The 27994-nt window shown below is 40.7% G+C and overlaps 1 protein-coding gene across 1 annotated transcript; it reads left to right on the top strand.

Annotated features, from left to right (window-relative positions):
• Positions 1-2439: 2439 nt before the first annotated feature.
• SCRN1 (secernin 1) lies at positions 2440-27994 on the top strand (the record flags this gene model as incomplete). Its single annotated transcript, XM_084260073.1, has 7 exons — positions 2440-2598; positions 12566-12747; positions 18538-18740; positions 21707-21901; positions 23562-23727; positions 25545-25725; positions 27836-27994. The coding sequence occupies 7 exons, from the start codon at positions 2440-2442 to the stop codon at positions 27992-27994; spliced, it is 1245 nt and encodes a 414-aa protein (XP_084116199.1).

Genomic DNA, 27994 nt, shown 5'->3' on the forward strand with positions numbered 1-27994 from the left:
TTTGTTGAAGTGGGTACTCTAGTTAGAGTAGCTTACTTGGACTTCATACTTAAAAAGCATTACCAGAATGGCAGCTTGGTTTGGTATATTTAAAAGAAAAAAAATCAAAAACCTCACAAATACAACTGATCCTGCTTTATTCCCAGGGGGAATTCAGGACTCTGTAGAACATTAGATACCTAGAAGTTTTTAATTCTTTTCCCTGCCTACTCAGTCTGTAGGTACGTAAAAGTCTGCTTTGCAGACTTTGCAGTATGTTCAGTAGCACAGTGCTGAAGCATTCTTTCCCATCTTTTTGAGCCTATCTGGCAATATGTTTGGTATGCAAGTTGAAGAACATCATGTAATAAAAATCAGTACAGTGTATCGCTCTAACCTTTCTTTCTAAGCTGTTGAATGTCTAATGTTTTTCAGCTGTCATGTATTTCAAACAAATTAAATTAGTTTGTGTTTAGAATAAAGAAAATATTTATTTTGAATGCTACAATCTACAGTTAGCCTGCAAGTTATTCAAGATTTTGGCTGGTCTGGCAAGGCATCAGAAGGCAAATATAGAGCACTAAATGATGACTTACCTGAAGGTAGATGTGAACTCTTAGGTTGCCAGGAACCAGTTACCTGGACATCCCCAACACAGCAAAATAAATATATATACTTGGAATAATTCATAGCAAAATACTAAATGGTTTCATTAGTGATGAAGCTTGGACAATGCCCTGCATGATGCATTTCAGGTTAATTACAGTTGCTGTCATAACTCACATGTGGTAAGTGGCAATTGAAGTGGGAGTTTGTCTTCATGTCTGCCTGCAAGACGCTCATGTAGAACCAGTAATGTACTGAGACTTCATAGCACAATACAGAGATCTGCAGGTAGTCGTCCTTTGCCAGATGTATTTTATCAGCTTATAGTAGCTTGTCCTCTCCCATTGGTCAAAATTCTGCTTGCAAAAAAAATGGGTTCGTTTGTTCCCTAATGCATTTTCAACTCAATTGGCTGATTATTCTTGCATATCTTACCTAAACTAAAAGGTTGAGTTCCTCAGACAATTCATCACCCCACACTATGTTGATAGAGGACACCTTTAACACCCCCCATCTTCACTTGACGGTGGTTGGGTTTTTTTGCAAGGTTGAGTTGCTGTGTGACCTGTTCATAGTCTGTAGGGAAACTCTTCAGCATTTTCTTCACAATTGCTGCTTTATGGATTGTAGCCTTTAACCAAAAGACATTCTCTCTTGGGTTTAATATTCAAAGCCTACTACTCTGTGAGAAGAGTTTGCTCAAATGGATCTGTTTAAAAAAAAAAAACGGTAAAATTTGAATGTTGAAAGACATCCAGGTTAATGATCTAAACCAGATTTGCACAGCCCCCACCCCCAGTATTTACTTCCAAATAAATTAGCAGCTTGGGGGGTGAAACTTCTGATAGTAATGATTATTTCTAAGGAGTCCAAACGTGCACAGACATTTTTACTACTTCAGGATATTGTAGAGGGAGAAGAGGAACATATTTGTTCATTTCGGGGCTGGAATTTCTGATGCAATGATAAAATCTATGAAGAAATCTGACATCTGTGTCAAGTGCTATTTTAACAAGCAATAAACACCCCACCTTTTTCTTTTGTAGGCGTACGTGCCAGAAGTTTCCTTGAATGGTAGAAAAAATGTCAGATATGGCAACGTACACAGGACCAGCTACAGAAGTTTACCTTTTTTATTAATATATTGTCATTGCAAACACTTCAAATGTTTGTGCTATCCTATAAACATTTTAAAGAATGTTCACATTAGCCTGCATAAACAAATAAACTGCAATCAATTATCTTTAGATAAGAGCAGCAGTGCAGACAAACCACAGAGAAAATAAAGTGCTTCAGTCTCTCTCTGATCTGAGTAGATGAATTGACGGGCAGATTTTGACGTAACTGTGCTAAATCTTTGTTCTGTCTCCAGTTACACCACTGTCCTTCCTCATGAATCCCTCAAATATGTTTTATCTTTCCTTTTTTAAAATATTAAACTGCCTGGGAACAGAGAAAGTAAATTATTTAAAATTATTCTGTGTCTCTGCACTTGTCTGAATCAGCAGAATACATCTAGGTCATATGTTCCCGAACAGCTCTGGTGCAGAGTATCTTCCTTCTGTGGGGACTGAGTCATTAAGGTACAGTTATCTTTTTTCCTTATTCTTTGTGCCTTCATAAGGCATAAAGAAAAATGTCAGAAAATTACTATAATTCTTTTTATTAAATCTAGATAATCTTCATCTGAGCTGACCTGTTCTTTCGTTACCATTGAACAATCAACTGAGAGATAGAGGGAATGCATTACCTCATACCTACAAGTAGCAGTCAACTGAATGATTCTCTCATGCATGCAATTATGAATTCAGCAAATGCCAGTTTTGTTTGTTTACCCTTCCTTTCCTTTCCAGGATGGCTGCTGCTCCCCCAAGTTACTGTTTTGTAGCCTTTCCCCCATGTTCTAAAGATGGGCTGGTGGTGTTTGGAAAGAACTCTGCACGGCCTAGGGATGAAGTACAAGAGGTGGTCTACTTTGCTGCCGCAGCTCACGATCCAGGAAGCAAAGTTGAGGTAAGGGTGAATTGTTACATTCAAACTGTGAGAAATTACTACTATTGGAAGAAATTAATGTTGTTTTGTTTTCTTGTCAGATTGCTCAGTCCTTGTTCCCTTCACTCAAGCCTCTCTTGAGTAGAAAAAAGATCTTTGAAAGTCCTGAAAGTGTAACTCAGAACGTTACTTTTCTGTTTAATTAAGGAGAAATCCATGATCTGTATTTTCTCCAGCAGACAGGCTGAACTGTTCACATCTCAGATTCCTGTGCTGTGTAGCCTGTCACTTGCCTTTTTCCTTTTAAAGGAAAAGTATCCTGGCTAACTGGAACTAAAACCAGATTTTCAAGGTTTGTCACTTGCCATATGCATTTTTCTCATTTGTGATTGTTGGACAGTTGCGATGGGGCCTGTCTACACTAGGCATGTTGTGAAGCAGGTAGCCAGAAAGCTCTGCCTCAATGAATGGGGGCTTTAATAAGGGAATGTGAGAGGAGAAAAGCAGGAGTATAAGCTTTGTAAGCCAAATGTTCATACAGTTGGCTTTGACGTGTCCTGCAGCTGACACAAACACATCATGGTTGGTTTTCAAACTGTGACTTCTCTCTGAATCCAGGCTAGATGTGGAGGCCTGAAGCTGGATGCTGATGCCATGGATACAGGTTGAAAGGTACCCTGCTGGAAATAATTTTAGTCTCTTACCACAGCCTCACTTAATGAGAGAAATGAAAGAATAAGCAGATGTAGAAGGATGAAGCAAGGGGTCAGATGAAACAAGACGAGAAGAGGGACAAGTGTGCATTGAAGGTGGAATGAAGAGGCTGTGACAGCAGAAGGACGGACAGGGATTGGTGGGGGTAGCGCTTTTAGCAGAGGCCACAGAGCCTGATCTGTGCTTTCATGAAATTTTAGAGTCCATAGGTTCATACTCTGGCTGGTGACTGGGAAACCAGGCTCTGTGAGGTTCCCTGCATTCAGGATCCTCCTGTCCCTGTGGTTGTGCAGAAGGCTGAGGACACCAGATATTCTGCACCAGGCTGGTGCATCTCATCCCTACCCGTCCTTTATGGATATAATTGTCACTTCTCCAGAAGAGATCCTAAGGGCAGTGCCAGTTTTAATTCTGTCTTTCAAGTGGAATTACTTCCGAATTTTGGAGGATGTGGATCTGTTCTTTCCAATTTCATGTTCTCTTGTTTCCTGTTGCTACCACATCTAGTACAGCTCATGAATTATTAAATGGTTTCATCTTGGATATAAAGAAATCCCTTCCCCCTGACCGAAAGCACTAAGTGCTGTTAATTGCATTGCTGAATTAGCAGCACTGTTGTAGACCTGTGCTAATATACAGAACACAAGCATGAAAATAAAAGGAGAAGAAAACTTAAGAGCAGTTTTTATAAAGCTTCTCTTCTTAGAACTGGAAATGGAAAAGAAAAAAAGCTCTGTTATTGTGGAAGGAGCTTCCAAAAGCTGCTCTGCAGTGTTTGTATCCTTGGAGGAGAATATTTTTAAGAACTCTGTGTTACAGCACTTGATTCTTTTGGTCTCTGTCCCATATCTTTGAGATTGTCGTAATCTGCTGAAGGGTATACTTAAGCCGTACATAATCTATTATGATCCCTCTCCCACTCCACAATTAACCAGTCTGATTCCTTTGTATAAGTCAATCATGAACTAGACCCTTCTGCCAGTCCTTTTGGAAGCAGGAAACATAAGCACTTTGTCTAAAACACTGCAGTTTGTAGCCAGTTTCTGCAAGCCTTGCCCTTTAAATGTTGAATTTTTGGGGTTTTTTGTTTTGTTTTGTTTGTTTGGTTTTTTTTTAATAAAGGTAAAGTTTGTTGCAATATGGTGAAGATACACTTTTAGACAAGGGACTGGAGTGGGCTAATACTTTTTTTTAAAGTAGGGGTTTAAGGCCTAATTAGATGGCTACTTTCCCTCTGCTAGTCAGTGCTACTGCATAATTATTCATTAGCAAGCCTGAGGATTTGCAAGTACAGCAGTATACAGAAGCATACAGGTTCTAGATGTTTACTGAAATTCTTCCTGTTTCCTCCCAGCACAGAATGAAAACATCTTCAGTTGCTCTGGGAGTAGTGCAAACAATCGCTCATCACTGCATCTTCATCACACTCAGCACTGAGTATTGTTAATGTCTTTTTACTCATGGGTATTTTGAGTAAGCTGGTTGAAACAAGATACTGATTTTAATTGTTTTATTGGGTCTAAAGGCTGTCTGGTAGCTTTGCTCTGCTCTGCTTTACACAGACCTAAGCACAGATTTAGTTGTTAGTTTTTCTTTACATTTCAAGATATTTTTTTTTCCACCTGCAGAGAGTCAGTTAGTTGAACAAGTCTAGCAAATATAAATGTTGTAGGGTAATTGTCTTTAGAAATATCCCTTTCTCTTTTATTATTTTCTTTTAAAACTGTTAATTTCAAAGGTCTTTTTAAATGTTTCATAATCCCCTTTGCTGTAGGAATTGTGAAAGATTGACTGAATCAATAAAAGCTTTGCAATAACAGTTTTAGGTTGCTAGATTTGCTTCTAGATTTTGCTCTTTTATGAACTTAAGGATGCTAGTGAATAAGATTATTGCAATTTTAAGCATGCTAACTCTGTGATATCAGAGCAGAAGGTCTAATTTTTTTGCTAATTAGCTACCATTGTGTGGATGTCTCTGAGACTACTTTTGTCTTATAACAAATGTACCCATAAGCAGAGCTTGTGCAAAACCTTTTAATTCCTTGTATACTGTTAGTGGTACCTCTCAAAGTTAAGAAAAGCTTTAAGGAATTGCTTGAATTCAGCTGTTTCATGTTACCAAGGAGCAGGCATGCAACACTATATCCACTTTTTAAGCAAACTTAATGGAGTTGTCACAGGTAATTAGCTAATGGGGTAGTGGAGGGGAAGTCAAAGCATCTAGATACAGCATTTGACATATGCAGAATTATGACTTTGTTCTTTAAAACCTGTGAAATCTAACAACAATTCAGTTATTGTTGGGGTGTTTTTTTCTACAGCTTTCCTTCCCTTGCATTTTATGAAACTAACTAAAAAGGTCTGAGAGAATGAAATGTATATTTTGCAAATGGAAACGTGGTTGCCCAATGTGATGCTACTGTTTTTCTAAGTCAGTAATCCTTTGTGCCTCTCACTAAACTTTCCCTCTCGTCCATCCTGGCATTTTTTTCCCCAAGTGAACAGCTTTTCTCTCCATTCCATATTGTACATTTGCATTGGTTTCTTAACATGATACATGTCAGGACGTCTGTGTCCTGTGTGTGTTCTGTGCTGCTCACCTTTGCAAATGACATAATGCACAACGTCACCAAAAATGGCACAGCAGTTCAGCTAGATTACTGCATAAAGGAATCGGGCAGGATGTGTTATACATCAGCTGGCTTGTGGCAGGGCCTTGAACAAGGGAATTCAGTGAATGCTGCAAGTCATTTTAAGCTTGATCTCTGTAGCTCAATCTATTGGACAAGTAACCCTGCAGCTAACTCATCAACATAATTCTTTCCCTCCGTGTCAGCAGGTTCCCAAGACCCTGCACAATGGGGCTTTTCATAAAGGTCTGTTCTGTGTGTGACAACTTTCTCAAAAGTTTGGCCTTGTCTTGCATTGTAATTTTGCAGTGGCAGATGCTGATCAGCAGCCTTGCTTGTTGTGGTGGTCAGCCTAGCGAACTTGTGCATGCAGGTGAAGTACTGATCCTTTGAGCATAAATAGTGTCCTTTTTTGAATTCCTCTATTGAAAATAAGGGTGTTCTTTTTTCCCCAGATATGGATTTTAAGAATTTTTCATACGTTAGTGAGAATTTATGCTGTATGAATTTTAAGATGCAAACCTCTCTCTCCTATTTTGAAAATAGATTTTACTGACTAGATTTCTATTGTTCTCCAATCACCTGCTGTTTGCTGTGGTTTTCTTTCTCCTGAAGAAGTCTTGGGTGGATGACTCTCTCTCAGATGAATTTTCCAGGTGGATTTTTTTTTCCCTTTACATTAACCTCCATTTCTCCTAATGGTTTGAAAAGAGTCACGGTTGCCTGCTTCAGTATAGAGCTGTCAGAGCTCTTTTATCACCATAGCCTGCAACTTCTTATGGAGGAGTGGAAAGGGGGAAATAGAACGGATGGTCTACAACAAAGTCTATCAAATTGTGGAATATGAAAATTGTATCTACTGTATTGATATTAAACATTCTTCTGGGCTTAGAGCCAGCTCTCTGCGGGGTAGGAGGAATTTTGCATTCTTTAAAACTTCATGGCCTTAGTTGGCTTTTTTGTTTTCTCCTTTTAATACATTTTTTTAAAGGATACCATCCTACCTTACCTTGCTCCCAGTTTTCAGAGGAGCATCAAGATTTTTTACTGTGCATTGGTCTGAGCACTGCAGACATAAAAATTCACCTGAAGCTAACTGAGGGTTCTCTGGTTTGTTGCCAGATAGATAAAAAACTTGGAAAGTAGACTCTGACTGTATTAAAGTTGGCTTTGTATTACCCAGAGGTTATCTTAATTCTCGTATTTGTAATGAAATCACCAGGCATCATGCTGGTACTGCAGTTTAGTTCTGATATGCTTTGATTCCCACTTATGCCAGCTGTTTGGGTTATCTGCATTATATCTGGGACTCAGATGTTCAGAATCTAGTAACAGAAACCAAGCAGCATCTGAGTCTACTGTGAATTTGCTTTTTGGGAATCCTCTAGGTTAGACTGACAGCACCATGCCTACATCATGTTACTAAACCTGAACTTGGACCTGGGTGCTCTGACTAGGATACCTCCATGGATATGTGAGCAAGCATTTTAAAGTGGCCAAGCAAAGAAATCAGTCTGAGGAAATCTCTGTGATGGGCTTTTTGTGGCTTCTTTGAAAGCTGTTTCATACCATTAAAAAAAAATAAAATCAATACACTTCATCCCTATTTCAGATTTATTTGCCCAGCACCTAGCAGACTGCTAGACTTGTAACTTAGAAAACAAGAGGTAAATTCTCTACTGCTAAATTACCTCTTACACGTAGTGACTCCAGAGAGCGTTCTCAGCTTTGAGTGCCATGCTGCATTTCGTGGTATTTCATTAGTTTTAAAGGATTTTGTATTTCATTTTGTTGGCCATGTTTTCATACTGTGGCTCACATGCCTGAGGCCCCTTGGTGGCTTGATAGAGTAAGTTGGAGTCGGCTGGAGAGTTTATAGTTCTGCTTTTTAACAGGGGAACTGTTTGGCTTTTTCTAGCATCTCTAAATCTTTTCCAGAATACAATCTGCCATCCGTAGCCTTCAAGATAAAGGGCACTGCTAGAGACCAGAGGCATATGGATTCAAATTTTACAGTTATGAGTTGCAATGAATATAAGCAGCTAGGGACAATATGGAGATAGAGAAGCTTATGTAAGGTGTACTGGGGCCTTCATAAAAAAGGAAAAGCTGTTCTTAATATGAAGAAGTAAGAGATGCTCTGCTGTGGTAGAAATTAGTTTTGTTCTGTATCTGTACATGTAGCAAGTGCTGCTAGTGTTTATATCTGGCTACATGAGGATATGAGTACTAGCATAGCCTGTGGTTTTGAAAGCTAATTGCCTGAGGATTCATCCTGCCACTGAAGAGATGTTTGTTCACCATACTGGTTTGTCTATGTGACCACTAAACTAGGCCCGGCTACTTGAGATGTACCCAGGCTAGATTTATCCTGGTGTGTAGCTGTCCCCTCCACTGTGGCACAGCAGTTTTGCTGCTAGCAGATGTCAGTGTCATGCATAATATGTAGTGTCCAGGTGTCTTCCACTACATACTTAGTGGTGCTTAGTGCATAAGCAAGCAGTGATAACAGCATCAGCCAGTCATATCTCCTGTGCTGCCTGCTGCTGCTTGTGTATTTCTCTTTTCAGAAAATGGTTATTCCCATGCCTTTCAGCTCTGTTGTATTTGTTGCTAGAAACAAACAGATGAAAAGTAAAACATGTACATCCACAGGAGATGGTCTCAGGGGCTTTCTTGAATAGCCACATTTGAGCTTTCCAGTCTTACATTTTGGCATGATGGGAGGGTGCAGGTAGCTCGTGCCACCTCTGTCATGAGGCTGTCGGTCTCTGTCTTGATTGCTGTGGAGGCAGCAGGCTGCAAGACTCCCTCACCACATTTTTGCCATTCCTTTTTGGAAGGGGTTATTAGCAGCCATGGTAAAACTTCTCAAACAGTACAGGTATTTTGCCTGTTTTCAGTTATGTGCAATGATATGGCAGTGTTTGAAGTGGCTAAGCAAAGAGTTTATGCCAGATTAGTGCCTGGATGTGATGAGGCAGTACTGTAGAGGAATCCCTTCCGTAAACTGAATTTTATGGTCCTTCTTCAAAGATAATTTCTTTCTAAAGCATTCCCTCACTATTGCCTTTGTTATCTAGGGCTGAAGCCTATGTGATTTCATTGATATTTCATAATGACCTGACTGACAGTGCTAGGAATCAGGCTTCTGTAGTCCGAGTACAGTAGAAGCTGCACAATAGTTTCTTTTCATTAATGAAAGAAGAAATCTCTTGTGCTTATGACTGTCGTGTCTGGTTTCCTGGAATGCCTCCAACATAACTGAATGCCCTAACTAGGGTGGGAGGCACATTTGTGCCTTGTACTATACTTAGAGTTGCCTTGATAAGATTATTTTCTTGATACCGTAAGTGAAATAAAAGAAACGTCAATAGTTTCCAGCCTGCTCAATTCTCTTTAAAGTCGTTGGCTGCATCTCTTGAATGTGAAGTCTCTGTTCTTTACTTTGATATATCCTGATGGGAATTTGCTGTCACAGGGCATGATGCCAGTTATGCTGCTTTCAGGGCTGGAGTTTCTAGCAAATCAATGGAGCCTGACACCACTCACTCACAGCCTTTGCCACCAAATGTATCAGTATTCCTCCGTTTTTAGCATTCATACTCAAATAAAAAATACTAGTGTTGGGAAATGCTGAGGTAGGATGCTTCAGGAATTCTAAAGATAAGGCTGGTAGCAAGCAGAATCACAGCGGTACCTTATGTCTATTTTACTTGTCATTGCCTAGTTTGGCACAGCTCTTGGTAGAACAGGCTGCTATGCTGTTGTGCTGGAGTGATTTGCCAAATTGGTGGGGTGCAGGAGAGGGGACAGGGAGGTGGTGGTTTGTGCTTGAAATCCTGTCATCACCTGAACTCCTGTTTCTAGAGATCTGGTGGCCAGTGAAGTTTTTTGGTGGGTAGAGTTGTTTTTCCCTCTAGTATTTCCTTCTGCACATGAGTGTTTATAAGCATATGTTCTGTTTTCTGTGGAATAGGTAGCAGTAGTTTGCTTCACTGCAAATCCAGGGACTGGCTTTAGCTGACCTACCTTTCTGACTGATGTGTCTTGGCTAGGGGTCGATAGCCCATTTTCTCTGTTTCCTGCACCAAGATAATTCTCTTATCTGGAAAAGATGTTATTTTAAGGGCAGGGCAGTGGATTTAGGAAAAGTGAGAGGTTTATGTTTAAAATTTAATTATCTGTTTTCACATCTGTACCATAGTTTTTGAGAAGCTGATACCTATTATTAACGAATATGAACCAAGCACCTGCCTTAATACATCAGTCTTACTGAGTGCCTACTTTTCTGCTTATTGGAGTAAATAATTCTAACAGGAAGATAAAAGCTCGTCAAGGCTTTTTCATCGTCATTTACAATGGCAGAGGATTGTTGCACAGCAGTCAAGTCAATGGTAGCTTTACAAGACCTGTGAGCTATTATCAGTTTCAATTTTTTTTTTTTTTTAGATCTTCTAAGGTCATTCTGATGTCATTAATTTAGGTCATTAATGTCTGTGTACATGTATGGAAGCTGAAAATAAAATAGTGAAAATATGAATCATAATTCACTTGTTGTTGGGTTGGGGAATGTAAAGAAGCAATATATAAGGTGACAGCTGCATCTGAGGTGTATAGAGCAGCCTCTGGATGATTTTTGGCCTCTGATTACATAGTTTGAAAGCAAAAGCACTTTTTTTAGAATGCTCTGGATACTTCTAGCAGGAGCAAATAATTTCCTCTTTCCCTTTTGTTGACTGCTACCACTGACAATAAAATCATTCTAGTGAATAGCAGCTTTGGAAATGTGTGGCTTTGGAATGAGGCTCCAAGTAATAAGCATTTGGTAACAAGGATAGCCAGAATATGTTCTGCAGAGAAAAGGCATTCAGCATTTTTTTTTTAGCCTAACTATCACTTTTTCAGAATGTTTTCATCATTTTTCCTCTAAAAAAATCGAAGCCTCAGCATAAGCAAGTTTGTATAATAAGGCTATTCAGCGGGAGGATGCTTGCAAGTGGCAGCTATGGAGTATTGAAGTCTCCCCTACGCTGTGTCTAGGTTTTTGCTTTCTGCTGCAGGGTGCAGAAGGTTCATGTCCTCCACAGCTCTGCAGGATGACTCCAGCTAGCTGACCACCTGTGAGATGTAGGGAGCCAAGGCTTGAGCTGGACGGTAGTTGCTGTCTGGCTGGCTGCAGACCCTTCTCCTTGTAGCTGTTCTGGTCATGTCTTTACATGCAATGTGGGGAGGTGCTTGGCATAACCCCTTTTCCTGCTGCCACAGCTCCTCCTTTGCACATCCAGGAGATGCAGTTACTGTCTGTTGACTCACATACATACATTAAGTGCTTATCCAAACAGCACTGACCTGCATGCTAGACTAGCTATTACTGTAAATATCACTGCTCAAGACTTGAGGCTGAAAGTGATTGTGCTATGTAATTCTGCTGTGTAATTCTTAGGGGGGAAAAGACAGGTTAGGAAAAAAAAATCTCTCTGCAAACAGTCTTGGACTGATTCCTTTGGCTTTAGGTTTTAATGTGGACACTGCATTTATTTTCATGGCAGACAACTTTCAATCCACAAGTCTGTTCATTCGTCTTGCTTTGTTTTGATATGTCTCACCAATTATTCCTTCAGAAAAATGTTGCAGAATATTTTCTGCAAGGAACATGTTAAGACAGGAATGATGGACACTAAGAGCTATCTCATAAATACCACAGACAGCTTCAGTTTCCTCACAAGAAAATTCTGTGGACTTTGGTCCTTCAAGAACTTAATCACAGTAGTAAAATGTAAAGGCCATTCCTTTGGTTTGTAGAAGCCGATGATCTAATGATGGATCAAGCTCTCTTCCATGCTGTCTGGGAAAACAGTGCTTGTTTTTAAGTCCTAAACCAAGGGAAAAGCAAATACATTTGCAAGGTAACATGTATTTTATTTCTTCCTTGCAGTTTCAGTGACTTCTCTGAAGTCTTCCTCTGTATTTTTGACCTGTCAGAATATATCCACAGCCCACTGATTGCAGCAGACCATTTAAAGTAACAGAAATGTCAGTTTTAAGCAAAAACAATGCCTGTGTTTTATTTCCTGGGACTGATTCTCAAAGCATTTTACTGAATCTTTTCCAGTCTTGGTGTGGGGTTTTATTGTTGTTTTTTATTTTTTTTCCTACCAGCAGTCTCAGTCCTGGGGGCAGCTGCAGGGGAGGCAGCAAGAGGAAGGGGAAAGCCTTCTGATGTACTTTGTCCAGTTACCATTGTTACAATATGTACTTAATAGGTGCTTAGGTGGGGTGGTAGAACGGCTTGATGTTGTTACTATGTACAAACATGATCTGTGATTCTTTACTGTAACAGTACCTCTGCCTACTGCTGCTTTCCATTGACTCCAGCACTCGGGTTCTGCTTGGTTGACTCTTTGAAGCCTGCAACTATCACAAGAAATGTATTTTCACAGACTTTTGCAATACAAGGATGCAAAGGTTGAATGTTTAAAAAAAAAAAAAATAAAAATCCCACCCCTCCTCATACAAGACATGGACTTTTTAAAAATAACTTGTGTCCTGTCTGTACCGTGAAGTCTTGTGTCACTTCGGTCACGGCATTAGATAAAGTTCTTGCAACTGTTTTGCTTTTTCTCTCCCTGCTGTCTCTGCAGTGCACGTACATTGAGATTGAGCAGGTGCCGAAGACCCACGCTGTTGTGCTGAGCAAGCCCTCCTGGCTCTGGGGGGCAGAAATGGGAGCTAATGAGCATGGAGTCTGTGTAGCTAATGAAGCCGTCGTGACCAGAGAACCAGCTTCTGAATCTGAAGCCTTGCTTGGAATGGATCTTGTCAGGTGGGTGGCTTACTGAGATGTGACCAGCCTTTCAAGCACCAGAGGTTTAGATGATCATAACTTACAACAGCTTTGTGGTGCTGGCATTAGGAGATTTTAAAACAATATGAGCAGGAGACCTGTCTAGGCAGAGCTCCAGGCACAGCTGAGTTAGCACTGGAAGTGCTTGGAATCTGAGTTTGGCTACCAGGTAGGTACCAGTCTAATGGAGGTCCACTAAACCTTGCCTACCTACCCCACAGTCTAGCAGGGGCTATTCTGACAGGGTAAGTAAAGTGGTTACCTTGTTAGTAAGGAACTGCTAACTGATTCCTAACATGAGATTGCTGGTGTGCCCTTCATTCTCCCCCACTTTACAACTGCCTACTCTGACCTAAAAAGCTTATCCTGGGCTTATAGCCAACTGTAGGCATAAACAGACTACTATGCCTCACTTCAGCCCCTGCATTCCAATGCAAACCGTTGCCCTTATTTAAATGCTGGCAAACAACTCGTGTTAAGTTTGTTCATTGAAGGCTGTCTGCCTAAAAGGCTTGTGCTGTACTGTAAATCTCCACCTGCATGTTGATCTTGTAGTGAAGAGAATTTAAAGGGGAGTTGGGTGGGGGAAGAAAGCTGAAAATAAAAGAGGAGAAAATGGTGCAAACTTATTACAAAGAGAAAGAGAGCAAATGGATTCGATTTAGTTAAAGATGGAACATGACAACAACTGTTTAAGTGAATCAGTGTTAGACCCAGTGGTCCTGCTGAAATTTGCCCTGGGATACTTAATGAGCAGGCTGAACCAATTTCAGGTGAATTCTCATTTTTCTTGTAAACTAGTGAAAGATGAGGGATGTTCTGGATGACTGGAAAAGGCTAAATGTTGTGGCTATACTTAATAGAGTTTAAAAGACTTGTGGTTATAGACCAGCTTAACCTCAGTTCCTGAAGGGAAAAAAAACCCCACTTAAATATCAAAGAGTTGATATATGTCCAATAATAACTGTTAGTCAAGAAAAGTCCTGTCAAATCATTCTACTTTACCCCTGTAATGAGTTAACAGGTTTTATGGATAGAGTATAGGAAATAGATACCTTGGCTTTTAACAGGGCAATTAAAGACTTAGAAGGTGTTTTCATAAGCAAGATGCAGAGTTATGCTTACCATGGTTGTAGTTTCAAAATACTGTTTAACATTCAAATATATATATATATATCTCACCCAGCAGGTCTAGATTTACCCACACTAGCAAATCAGGAGATATCAAAATAAGGGGCAGCTGGTTATAAACTATGAGTGATCATCACTTGTAGATATTACCTTCCCTCTCTTCCCTCTTATCTGCAGAAGAAATTCTCTGTAGCTCGAAAGTAGGGAGCACTTCAGGCAAGGAGAACTAGCAGTGTGTTGCAGACTACCATCTTGTTCCAGCCAAAGTGGTTCTTTCTCTTACCATGAAGACTTGGACAGTTGCATTAAGTTTATCTGTTCTGGGTTACCTCATAGAAGAGAGAGAGCCACCAAGTACAAAACAGACCATATAGGCTGCGATGAAGCAGCAGGCACAAGCTCTGCCATGTTTTACCCATCTGCAGAACAGACTGATTCTGTCACTCAGGGTTTATTGAAACAAAAATAAATGGAGGCATTTTAAGCCTAAATAAGAAATGCACATCTCTGGCCAAATTTTTCTCACACCTATGTGTATGTTGGTCTTCTGCATCTGTGTCAGATCTTAGCTGAAGGATGAAGACTGACACACTGTGTGTGGATGAAAAAGACTAGCTGCTTGAAAAAAAAACGAAAGGCTTTATACTGTGAAACATGTTCTTCAAAGCAGGTACAAGAGTAGTCTACCAGGAATGTCAGCCAGTAGCAGAATCAAAGTTTGCTTGAACACTCAGGCCCCATTAAGAGTTTGCTTCTACATTCTCTTGAAGTGATCATTCTTTTTCCATATGTTGTTGGAATAGGAAAATTCATCCTGCAACCTCATAGACAATTTTTTTTCTACTGAAGATCATAATGGGCATCAGCAAAGATGTATTTCACAAATGTTTTAGCTTGTTTAGTAACTTGCTGATGGCTTAATGACTGAAAACAGTTTGTTACCTAGGATTCTGCTGTATTTGAGGATTAAGACAGGTATCTACAGATTTGTAGCTTGATAGTGTACCACAGCACATCAGAACATATGAAAGATTCTTAAGAAATGAATGCAGTTTGTGTGATCGACTTGGGGGTAGAAGTTGATCCTGCTCCATGCAGGCTTGTTCCCATTCCAGGTTATCTTAGTAGAGAACATGAACCTAGTCACAACTGACAGAAAAATTGAGAGAAAATGGGTTTCAGCACAAACTTGTAAGAAGTTCTTTTCTGTTCTAGGGTTTTATTCAAAAGCTTGTCTTTGAAAGATGCACCAATATTGTGTTGGTTAATTTACTGAGATTTTTGGATTTTCTTGAGATCTTCCTCCTAGTGTGACTGCAGTTTGGTTTGTTTTTTGTTTGTTTGCTGGGTTGGTTTGGGGTTTTTTTTTGTGGCGCAATTGCCTCTAATGCACCTATTTAGGGAAGTACATTTATATGCAGAGACAGTGTACTGTGTTTCTCATGCTGATACTGCTGGAACAGCACAACATTATCATGCAAAAGTTTTATATGAAGAAACCTATAAAATACACCCTTATTTTGCATTGTTGTCTTAATTTGTAATCCCTGTGTCTTTGTATTACTACTTCATTCTTTTCGTTGCTGGTGCAATCACTTTTTCAGAGCCCCGCAGAGATGCTGATCTTGGCTGGCAGTCAAGAATGCTCTTTAAAGGCTGTTAATTTGTTTACCAATTTCCTTCCTTAGAGACATCAAAATTGAATAAGTAGAATGTCATCATCAGGTGTGTTAGTTACTTCATTGGGAAAGTCTGCATCTTTAGCTAATGTGTGAAGCTGAAAAGCTAAGATAGTTTTGACAAGGTTTACAATATGCTGTGAGAGCATGTTGGAGGTACTGAGGCAGTGGATTCGCTGTCACTGAAATTTTCTTAATGAATAATAAAGTTCTCTTCTGGGGGTGAAATTACTGAACTCACCTTGAAGGGTACCCTGACTTGTGTTCATGGGAGGGTTTTGCTGCAGTTACCAGGCACACTGATGCCAAGATAACCGGCAAGACCTACAGTTTTGTGTGGAGAAGAGCTGTGTGGTTGCTGTGTAGGGGAGGATTTTTTGTTTTCGTGGGTGTTTTTGCTGTCCCTTGTGACTGACAGATAGGAGCTCCCAAACAAAAGTAGAGCCTAGGCCTTTGTTAAATGGAAGTACATGTAACAATGGAGCCATTTGCAGAACAAAAAAAAAAGTAGTCTGAAAGATATTCAGCCAGAATCTCTGCTGTAGTTGTAACAAAGAAAGCTAGACTATAGCCATCTGAGAAGAAAAATTTCAAGAAGGCACTATTAATTTTAGTATGATGTTATGTTTTTTGGCAGACTATCACTGCATCCAGTGACTCTGTGGTCACCAAGGCAGTTGTCAGCTCGTTCATTTATCCATGTCAGGGACATCTCTTGAAGTTGTTCTTAGGAATAAATAAGATGTGGTTTTGGCCTGGCTTTTAAATGATGTCTGTAGTATATGCTGGGACTGACATCTCTGTATTGCTCTGAAAAATGATTGCTCCAGTGATGAAAAGAATGAAGGAATAACAAATGCCCAGGGACTGAAAATGGAGACAATACAAAGCAAGTTTCAGCTAATAACAAGGTGAGAGGGAAAGACTCTGTAAATGCAAAGTAAGACGGTGATGGGGGAAAATTGTCACTGTAAGTTATAATCTAAAGTTCTAGTTGTCTCTCCTTTGTCACTAAGTGATAAAGAGGTGCAGCTGAGAGAGATGTAAACACAGCTTTCAATAGCTCAGCCTAAAACAAGGCAAATAATGGCCAACTATTTTAACAAAGCAGACCCAGTGCAGAGATCAGACTGAAAAGTGTTTAGATCAACAATTTTGTATTCAAGTTATCAGAACCTGATTTAGGTGCTGTAGTTCTTAGGAAAGAAGCAGAGTTGTGCTTTGTCATCCTGTGATTTCCATGGAAATGGTAAGGGCTAGCATAATACTTAAATTTACAAAAGTCAATTTCTTGCACCTATCCCTCAGTCAAAATGACTTTTTCCATAGAGTTATTAGAGAAAGATAAACACAGAGGAAAATATTAAGGTGACATAACCAACTGTGCTGGTTTTGGCTGGGACAGAGTTCACTTTCTCCATAGCTGATGTGGTGCTGTGTTTTGGATTTGGGATGAGAGCAGTGTTGGTAACACAGAGATGTTTTCGTACTGCTGAGCAGGGCTCTCACAGAGTCACAGGCTTCTCTGCTTCTCACACCTCCCCACCAGCAAGTGGGCTGGGGGTGCACAAGATGTTGGGAGGGGACACAGCCAGGACAGCTGACCCCAACTGACCAAAGGGCTATTCTGTATCATATGAAGTCATGCTCAGCATAAAGAGCTGGGGAAAGAAGCAGTGAGGAGAGGACAAATGTTTGAGGTTGTGGCTTTTGCTTTCCCTGGTGCCATTGAGTATGGTGGAGCCCTGCTTTTCCTCAGGGTGGCTGGGCACCTGCCTGCTGATGGGACGTGGCCGATGGGTTCCTTGTTTTGCTTTGCTGGCTTGTGCAGCCTGTTGGACTGTCTTTGCCTTGGCCCTTGGGTTTTCTCACTTCACTTCTGCTTCTTTCCCCTGCCCCACTGTGTTGGGGTGGGTGGCTGTGTGATGCTTGGTTGCCAACTGGGGTTAAACCATAGCACCAACAGAGAGAAACTTTGGACTGACCCAAGTAACTGTCCCTAAGCATGGAGGAATGGATATGCTGCTGTTTGAAATACTGCATTTCCTGATTGCCAGTAACTGCATTTTGGAACCAGTGGAATCATTTGCAGGTCTGACACGGACTCTTCTGATTACTGCTTTTGTTGTTGACTTGGTTAGGGGGCTGTAAATTATTTTAAGGGATTATTTCATCCCATTTATTCAAGGCAGGATACAGTCATTCCCTGTAGCTTTGCCAAACCTGATGTTGTGCCTCAGTTTGCTTTTCCCCAAAATAACCTTGCTTTACTCAAACCTCCTTTTAAAATCATGTTCTTTTAGATGCATGGTTACTCTTAGTTTAGACAAAAGCTGCATCTGGTGTTTAATTGTTAAACGTTCTTTTGGGGGGAAGCCTCTGCAGGAACACTGAAGCCTGACTGCTCAAATGCTTCTGTCTACAGTGGGCACTATGCATCAAAGGATAACATATGCCTGGCTCCCATGGCCAATTAAATATTGGTGCATTGGGAAAGAGATGTTATAGAGAAACTGTAATACTGAATATCCCTTCCCTTTTCCAACCTCTGGTAAGATTCATTTCCAATTTCCCTCTTCTGTACAGAAAAGTGAACTTGTATACAGCTGTTACTTTAAAAAGATCTTTGCAAATTGTCCTTCAGAGTTCTTCTGCCTGGGGGATACATAGAGCACTGTGTATTTACAGAACAGTTGGGGCCACTGGTTGGTAACTGGACTCTTTTTAAAAATTAAAAAACCAGCTATGATAGGCTTGAGAATAAAGAACCACTTGAAACAAATTAAGGAATATCTCATCCTGTAATTCTAGTAACTCAGTAATGCAAGAATTCTTATATTAGGCATACCTGACAGTTGGGTATTTAAAAGCCAGTCCAGTGCTGATGTTTAAAACAAATAACTTATGGACACCTCACTCTTACATGTCCATCTGAATCTGTTTTACCCTTTTCTTATAGACTTGGCCTAGAAAGAGGTGCCACAGCTAAAGAAGCGTTGGATGTAATAGTTGCTCTGTTGGAAGAGCATGGACAAGGTGGAAATTATTTTGAAGATGGGAGTTCATGCCACACTTTCCAAAGTGCATTTTTGATTGTGGACAGAAATGAAGCCTGGATACTGGAAACTTCTGGAAAGTACTGGGCAGCAGAAAAAATCACAGGTCAGTTTATCACTCACAGCAAATCTGTCTTATTATAAGTAGCTGTAAAGAATACCCTTGTAAGAATTGGTGTAAAGTCACTGCATTTAAAGAAGTGACTAATATAGGCAAATGTTTGATTAAATCATTGATTTTAACCTACTATATTTGTCCTGCTTTCTAAATGTTGATTTGTATTGGCTGATGTAATTGAGTTTTCTGTGAAGCTGGAGATTGTTGCCGGTATATATAAGCTATGTAATAACCATTGTGCTTAAATTTTTATCTTTGGTAAGTGGTGTGTTTTCCCAGATTTATTTGCTGTTTGGAATATGTCAAGTGTATTTAATGGAGTTAATGCCTGAGTTGTTACACACAAATATAAAATGTTAGATGGGAAGGATAAGCGTTGACAGCTTTGAGAAAAGGGCTTGTGTTAGGTGGTAAGTGGAATAATAGGCTGCTGCTGGTTGCTTTACTGCAATAGAGTCCCCTCACATCCCCATTTCTTATCTGGTGCTTCAGTAGAATGCTTTCTGCTCTTTAAACTTGTAGGTGGTTTCTATTTCTGTACGTGTGAAGCCAGAGTTGCCAAATTAACTTAGATTTCACTTGCTTGGTGGCTGAACTTATTTAAAACTTTGCTGGCACATATGTGCTGCCCTAATATAATACAATTGTCTAAGGCATATAATTAATTCATTCTTAGTTGGTTTTTGTTTTTTTAATTAAGTTTTGAAAATATTTTTATTTTCCTAAGAGTAGAGCTTTTTAAAATTTACTCACATTGGAATGAATTAAAAATTCAGATAACTTAAGAGGAATCCTAGAATCTGTGCTTGAACCTATGACACATCCATTCAATTATCTCTTCACTTCCCCTTCACTGAAAGGTGGGAGATAGTGGATATCAAGAGGAGGAACGTTTGACTTTGAAAATGTCAAAGCAAAGAAACAACCCCCAGCTGTGCAGTGCAGGATGGCCTGTTGTCAGTTCATGCCATCAGGTATGAATCAGCTTGCCTTAGCAGGGATGGTGTTTTCCCAAGAAAAGTTTGCAATTTAAGGATACCTGCAAGACTTCTTCTGTCTTGGATATCAAGCATAGAGGAGAGAAGACTGATAATGATGTCCTGATAAAATCCAAATTCTGGAAAGCAGCTGGCTGCTGAGGTTCCTGGGATTATACAGTGACAACTTGCCACCTTCTGTTGTCCTATCTGGCTGATACTTGAAGAAGAGTAGTTTTTAACTTTGCCTTTTGCGCTGCATCAGCAATACATAACCTTCACATCCTTCTTCCCAGCAAACAAAGTGTTGCCTTCATCTGTGCCTTGCAGCTTTTTGAAACGATACTGCAGCTCTGCTCTGATTTTTACCAGTGCACTGCTCTTCAGGAGCTCCCTGTGAGCCACAGATAAGTACTTTCCATCTCCTGCAGCCTGCTGAAGCTGCCAGGAGGAAAGGCTGCTGGCTGTGTAAGAACTCTCTGCTTCATACTTTGTTCAGGGGGCTCTTTATTGCTAACATAAGTGTGCCTCTTAAGCTTTCAAATGAATGCACAAATGTTGCTAAAACAGGGAAGATGTGTCATTTCCCAGTATGAAGGCTTTTTTTTTCCTGACTCTGTTCTCAAGTTCTGTTTTTAATATTACTGCTGCAGTTCTTTAAAGCTTATAGTGAATATTTATCAAGCAACTTCTTGATTGATAATTTAAGGATAATTGTTAATTTAAGGATAAACACTCTAAAATCCTTCCTGTTACTGTTCTTCAGTCAATGGGAAAATTTGCTTGATAATTTTTCATTTTTTGAAGGGGATCAAAACAGCAAAATATGATTTTACATGAGTTACTAAATGGAGTATTTAAAGAGCTCTTAAGGAGTGGTTTGCCTAGCTTGATATGAACACAAATATTCCTATCACTCTAGTCAAGAAAATTCCCTGGGAGGTATGCTGTTTGAAAGTGTGAATCAGAACAAGCTGTCAGTGACCCTAGTATAAGGGTCAGACCTGAATGACAGTGACTCTTGCAGACTGAGGCATGGAACTTCCTACTCTAAGTTGTTACTCATTATTTAAATTGCATGCATGAGGTGTTACAAAAGCAAGCTTACTTTTGTGGAAGGCAGTATTAATAACTTCCACAAATACTGCTTTGGTTTCTGTTTTAAGAAAAATTTGGTGCCAAATTCCAGAATCTGGTTTTATTTGAGTGTGCAGATTTACTCTACCAGCTCTTTCTCTGGCTTCCAACGTGCTTGCTTTATTCTCTCTGAGGAGTATCTGCAGCAGCCACTGTTAGTCATGCTGTAGATATATGGATATAAGCACTGCGGTATTTTTGAGAAAAGCAAACGAAAAAAGCCTTTGATATTCTTTGAAGGCTACTTACACTGTCTTTTTACTTCATGCCTTCTTAAAATTTAAGATTAAAAATTAAGTTTAAGCCTGTCTTGCTTCTTACAATAAAGTTGTTTTTCAATTGGGAAGGTTAAAGCATTTTATAAGTCTTTAAAAACATTTTAAAAAATAAAGTTGGGGGCTTTTTTTGAGGGGAAGCAAATAAAGTTCATTAAACTAAATGCAGCTTTTCTGAAATACATTTTAAATCAAGTCAGACTTCAAGAGTTGTGGCTGTGGAATGCACCATTGAAGAAAAGATTAGACAGGTGCCTTCATCATTTGGAGCCCACTTTTGCTTCATGGTCAGAATCTGTGAGGTTATGGCTTGTGAAACTGGTATTCTGACTAAATACCACTGTCAGTCACAAGACAGTGCAAATATGTAAGTAGGGCACAGAGAACTGAGCTCTGCAGCCTGCAGTGACTGGTAACTCTCTACATGTGTCATTATGCAGCCGTGCCCATGGTACATCCTAAGCAACGGTTTGGTTTGTTTCCTAACTCAAATCACATTGTCCTTCCAGCTTCTCCCAGAAAAACTGTATCAGTTCTCTCTTTTAATACGGGGCTCTTTCTACAGAGGGGGTGAAATGCATCTGCAATCAGCTTTCATTAACTACAAAACTCGATGCTGAGCATCCTGAGCTAAGGAATTACGTGAGAAGCCAAGGCTGGTGGAATGGAGACTCAGACTTCAATTTTTCTGAAGTGTTCTCTATTGCTGATGACCATTTAGCTTGCTGTTCTGGCAGGGAGAGCCTAGAAAAGCAAGGTGGTAAGTGCTGAGCCATCTTTCTCTCTGCGCAGCGGGATCTTTACTCACTACGGCCTCCTTTCAGCATCCTGTCCCAGAACTACATGTAACTGAGGAGAGCACCTCTGCATGTAAACTGTGTGGGAAGGAAGATCAGAACTGGAGGCTGTTCCTGAACTTGCCACAGATTAGGATGAAGCCCTTGATGTCCCCCTCAAATTTAAGGTTTTAAAGCAGGATTGAAATTTATAAAATAACTTTCTTCACTGTTGTTTTGATGTGCATGATGTGCTGCTGCATTTGTACTTCGGTGTAATTAGGGTGGCCATACCTAATGCTAAAATTATAGTATTAAAAAAGAAATGGCCTCATGTATGAAAGCTTGAGCTTAATGGATTCTGTGCTTTGGTAGGTTTGTTTAGGCTTCTGGGGAAGGAATTAAGATTTTAGTTTAAGTAGGATCAATTCTAGTCAGTTGCAAACAGAAGTCAGTTTTTCACTGTTGAGCAGAGGAAGTTAACAAACAGACAGTGTGTCAATTGCCTCCAACCAAAGGAAGGGTTTGTTTCCAGACCAAAAGTTATTAATGACTTCAGTTCACTGCAGCTGGCCAAAATAGGTCTGAAATTACCAGCCTGCAGCAGTGTGTGGCTGACATGTGTCTGCTCTTTCATGTGTGAAACATGGTACAAATGATCTTTTGATAAAAAGCCCTGTACTGCAGACATGAATTTACTGGATTGTTAGCACTTTCACATGTTGGCACATGTCAGGAGGAGTGCACAGGTGAGATGTGTATTGCAATGCAGAGTTCCTGCTAAGGCTGTAGAACTACACAGTGTGGTTTGTGTCTGAGAGGCAGATAGAGTAATTCTGAAGGAGCATGGGTGAAAGGTCTTAATAAGCCTGGATTATAGCACTGAAAAACCTTGGGGGGTCCCCTACAGACAGATGGCCATGGCTGCAAATCTTCCAAACTGCTGGGTCATTCCATGTCTTTTGGTGCATTGAGGCATCCAGGCGCAGCAGGGTGAGTCAGCGTGGGGTTTGAGGAGGTGCTGGGGAAGAAGCAGCACCTGCCAAAGCGGTAAATCCAAGAAAACGTGGAAGTGCTGTGGGGAGAAAGCTGTGTGATAAGCCACAAGCAGGAAATAGAATGAGAACAGGGGATTCTAGTAGACTGTTTTGGAGAAAAAACCGCAGTGTCTGTGTCTGCTGCTGTCACACCTCGTGAACATGAGGTGATGTTTCACAGTTTGGATCGAGCGCTAATGGAAGTAGATGAGAAGTGGGAGATCAGGGTGCTCCCATTCTGCCTGGGCTTGGGTAGAGGTGGCTTCTTAGAGGAAAATGGGTGTTTCCTATAAGTAGTCTATTTATAGTGATTGCCAAAGCAGTATTACAGACATCACGACCACCTTTCTGAAAAACATCCTTTAACCACATTTCTCCCTACCTATTGTAATGCCTAATTAATGCTTGTTACAGTTCTCTTTTACTAGTGAGGCAAGTTCATTCTGGGTTTGTGTGGCTTAAATGAAAACTGTGAGCTGGGATTTGTGACATGCCTGCGTTGAGTGTCACTGGTCATATTCGGCCAAAGCCCATTCAGGCTAAAATCTTTAGCTGGGGTCCCACACATTGAACACTCACAAATTGTTTTTCCTCCCCCTTTATATAGGTGATGTTTCTGCACAAGCTATGATTGATGTTCTGCGTGACAAGGACAGCGGTGTCTGCGTGGACTCTGAATCTTTCCTCACTACAGCTAGTATAGTGTCTGTTCTGCCTCAGGACCCTAGTTTCCCCTGTGTTCATTACTTCACTGGCACACCAGACCCTTCAAGGTAAGACACAGCATTGAGGTTCCCTGGGTGTAGATATTAAACAAACTCTGCCATCCAGATTGGAGCATCCTTCAAAAGAATGTCTAACCAGAAATGCAGCCAGTAGTTGTTGGTGTGCAGTCTGACAGTCCTGTGTTACCTTGCTGAGATTCTAAAGGGACACCACTGGGCTGAAAGGCTAGGTCTGGAACTTTGCCTAAATTCAGACCAGCTAGGGTAAATGCAATTTAGGGAGGAGCCAGGAACTACTGCTCCAGCATAGTTGCTTTTCAGTGGGTTCTTGTTGAGGTGGTGAGGTTGTGGACCATGTTAGTCACTTCTCTTGAACAGGTGCAAAACTGAAACAGCCTCATGGTAGCCTCACGTTACATCAAAATGTTAACAGAGCAAAGCATCTGCAGTTCCCAGGTATCCCAAGTGTGGTTTTTATTTTTAGTCTGGTTGGTTTAAATGTCTTCTCTAGTTGAAAGTAGTAGAGGAGATAAGGGAACTCATGAGCCAGGTCATCATAGAACTAATGAATTATCTTGTGTTTTAAACAGAATCCACCGGGGATTCACAGAAATTAACTAAACCACTTGCAGTTATTCAGGAGATCTGTCACTTAACATTGAGGTAAAGAGGTCAAAACGGTGCCCTTGAACAGCTGACAGTCATTCCTGTAAGAAGAGTGGCAGTAAGTGTTAGGCTCTTCCAAGGGTCACAGAAGCCAGCCATGCCAAAGGGACTTTCCACTCAGCTTGCATTATGCCACTCGAGCTTTCATGGTTAATTATGGAGTTTGAGCTTGCTTTCCAAAACTCTCCTCTGATTTGATGCAAATCCTTTCAAAGGAGGAACTCTTCAAATGGTTTTGGTGGGATTTCTGTGCTTTTTAAAGGCAGAGAGTTCAGCTGTAAAAAGATGTGTTTGGAGGCCTTCCTTGCTTTAATTTACACAATAATGCATTAAAAAAGCATTCTTTTAAGTGCAGCTAGTGAGTCACAGAAGCTCTTAGTCAGCACGGCCTCATGACCGTGATGGAAATGGTAAGAAGCAATGAACCTGCTGACTGTGTGCAGGCAGTGCTTATTAATCATGGTTGCAGAAGTGTCGTGCTTCTGGCTGCTTCTTTACTGCAGAATGCAGGGCACTGTTTGGTGGTGTATCTAAAGGGAAGGAAGGCAGTTTCCCATGCACTTGCCAATCTCTGCTCTCAGATTCTTGGGAATGAACATCCAGGATTGCTGGGGGGTTTTGTCTGTCTGTCTGTGTCTCTCTGGAGTTTAGACGCAAATTCAGTGTTGAAGCTGTCACAATATTGGTAGTTATGTCTTTTTCCACCCCTTGACATAAAATCCTAAAATGCTGCTGGTTATATGCCAAGTAATCATCCCTGCTCCACACAAATGTCTGATTGTGATTTTAACAAAAATTAAATCTGGGAGGAGAGGGAGATCTGGCAACATGAGCAGAGGAGAAAAACTGATGCGAGGCTGAATGCTGATACTTGTCAAAAAACCCCACCAAGTTTAAAGAGGAAAATACAATACTACTTTTCTAAAGAAGTGGCAGAACCAGCATGAAGGAGACCAAAGAGACCTACAGGTAAAAAGGGTAATAAAGTTTCACAGTGACTGGCAAACCCAGTTATTTTAAAGCACATCGATTTATTTTGCTTGTGACTAGTACTGACTCTCTAACCTGGTCCATGCCTAGTGTAGATGAATTACTTATGCTGTTGTTTAGCTGTTGTTTTAAAATAGCCTGGTGAATGTTTCAGCAACATACCTAAAATCTGTCATATTACTGCAAGCAGTAATTCTCATTTCTTTCAGGTCCATATTTAAACCCTTCATTTTTGTTGATGATGTAAAATTAGTACCAAAAGTACAGTCTCCTTCTTTTGGCAATGATGATCCTGCTAAAAAGATACCTCGATTCCAGGAGAAACCTGATCGCAGGCATGAATTATACAAGGCACATGAATGGGCCCGGTCTCTCCTTGAGAATGATCAGGTAAGAGCTGGGGGACTGGAATTAAAAGGAGTAAATGTAAATTCCTAACTCCATAATTTACTTCAAAGCCACTCACTGAAAAACAGTCTCTGAATATTCTAAGAATCCTTGCAAGTTTAGCTTGAATAATGACTCCCTCTGAAGGACAAACTGTTCATCACCAGGGTTTTGTTTGTTATCCTGAGCGTTGCTCTGCCCCGTTACTCTTTACAGAGTGCAGTCAAACTGACAAGCTGATTAACTTGATCAGTCCCCATTGTGTGTATAGTCTTTTAAAGTGATTATTGAACACTGGATGCTAGTGCAACATGGTATCAGAATTATACAATAGGATTTGCTGGGAGGAGTGGCTGACACGACGGAACACTGTTCTGCCATCTAGAGAGACCTGGACAGGCTGGAGAGCTGGGCAGGGAAAAACATGATGAAATTCAACAAAAGCAAGTGTAGAGTCTTGCACCTGGGAAGGAATAACCGTCAGTATCAGTACAGGCTGGGGGATGACCTTCTGGAAAAGAGCTCAGTGGAGAAGGACCTGGGGGTCCTGGTTGATGACAGGTTGGCCATGAGCCAGCAGTGTGCCCTGGTGGCTAAAAGAGCCAATGGGATCCTGGGGTGCATCCGGAGGAGTGTGGCCAGCAGGTCAAAGGAGGTGATCCTCCCCCTCTACTCTGCCCTGGTCAGGCCCCACCTGGAGTATTGTGTCCAGTTCTGGGCTTCTTGGTATAAAAAAGACAGGGATTCCTGGCAGGAAAGTGATGAAGATACTTTATGGGAAAAAATTCTGGAACAAAGGCAGGCAGGAAAGGGATCGTTCTGTACAGCTTTTCCAGCTCACTGAGATACAATTTTTGCTGCTGTTGTGCAAATAGTTCAGTAACTGTTCTTTGACATTTGCAGTTGCAACTACTGCAATAAACTGGCTAACTGGTTACAAGGAAGCAAAAAGAGGGAGGGATCCCCAGGGCATGCCAGTCATGCTGGTATTGGTATCATGGGCAATTTGTGGAAGACTCAGTCTTGTTGAACTTCCACAGTGGACTTGCTCTTCCACGATATTTCCTCTGTGCGTAGCTGGGTAGGTCCGAGTCTTGCTAAGATGGTAACAGCATTCAGACTGACCTATTAGTGATGAAGGAAACCACCATAACCTTTGCTAGAGCAAACTGTGTGTAATGCAATGTTGGCTGGAGTGGTTTTTAATCCCTTGGAATGGCTGAATTTCAAATCTGAGGCCTCTGTGATAACATTGGCTCAGCGTGCAGCTGGCTCCCAGAGCACTATGCAAGATGCTGATTTAGGGAATACTTAGAAGAGGCATGTTAGCATCTCCTGAACTCTCCCCTGTTCATGTCCCATGGTGTGGCACCAAAAGCTGTGGTAGAAGAGAAAACATAGTTTTTAGTGGGCAGTTTTTGTAGCATGAAGAGTGACCTGACAGCCTAAACCTTAGCTGAGGGGCTCTAGCCTTTCTGTTCAAGTGCTAGTATAAATCCTGGAAAGTTCAGAACCTTCACTCATTCTAAATGCCTTTTCTTCTGGAATTCAATTTTGAAAGCTGCAAGCAAGACAAACAGCACTTTAAAGTACGGGATTTTAAATAACATCTAGATAAAATGAAATGACACCGCCTTCAGGAGTGAATTTCCTGCCCAGAAACGTGAAGAGAAGTCAGAATGACACAGAAAGCCTCCCCTGGGATCTGGAGTCAATGCTGTTACATCTTACGTCATTTCAGATCTAATCACCTTGCAGGTGATGATCTGAGGGATACACATGTACCATGATGTGTACAATCCTTGGGGCTTCTAGTCTTCACACTGTTTGCAGGCTTACAGGCTGTTGAAGACCATGAAACCATTTTCCTCTATCCATCTTTCACTCCTCTGCTTTAAACTTAACAACCACTCAGTTATTTTTTCTTCATGCATAGTGTCCAGCACTGTTCTCTTTAGCCTTTGACCATCCAAACCCAGAAATAGTTTGTATTTAAAAAGTCTTTCTCGTTTTTAAAAATACTTGAAAGATCTCCATAACAAAAGGGAGCAGGAAAATGCTTTAACAGGCCTGTTTGCTGGTTAATTGAGTTTGGTTATGTTCGTGCCTTTAGGATAAAGGCCAGAAACTGATGAGAATCATGTTAGACCTGGAAAAACAAGGCTTAGAAGCAATGGAAGATATCCTGACTCGTACAGAGGTTCTGGATCCTGCTGAAGTAGTGGATCTTTTCTATGACTGTGTTGACACAGAACTAAAGTTCTTCAAATAA

This window comes from Gallinula chloropus (assembly GCF_964237585.1).
Source record: "Gallinula chloropus genome assembly, chromosome: 2".
NCBI lineage: Eukaryota > Metazoa > Chordata > Aves > Gruiformes > Rallidae > Gallinula > Gallinula chloropus.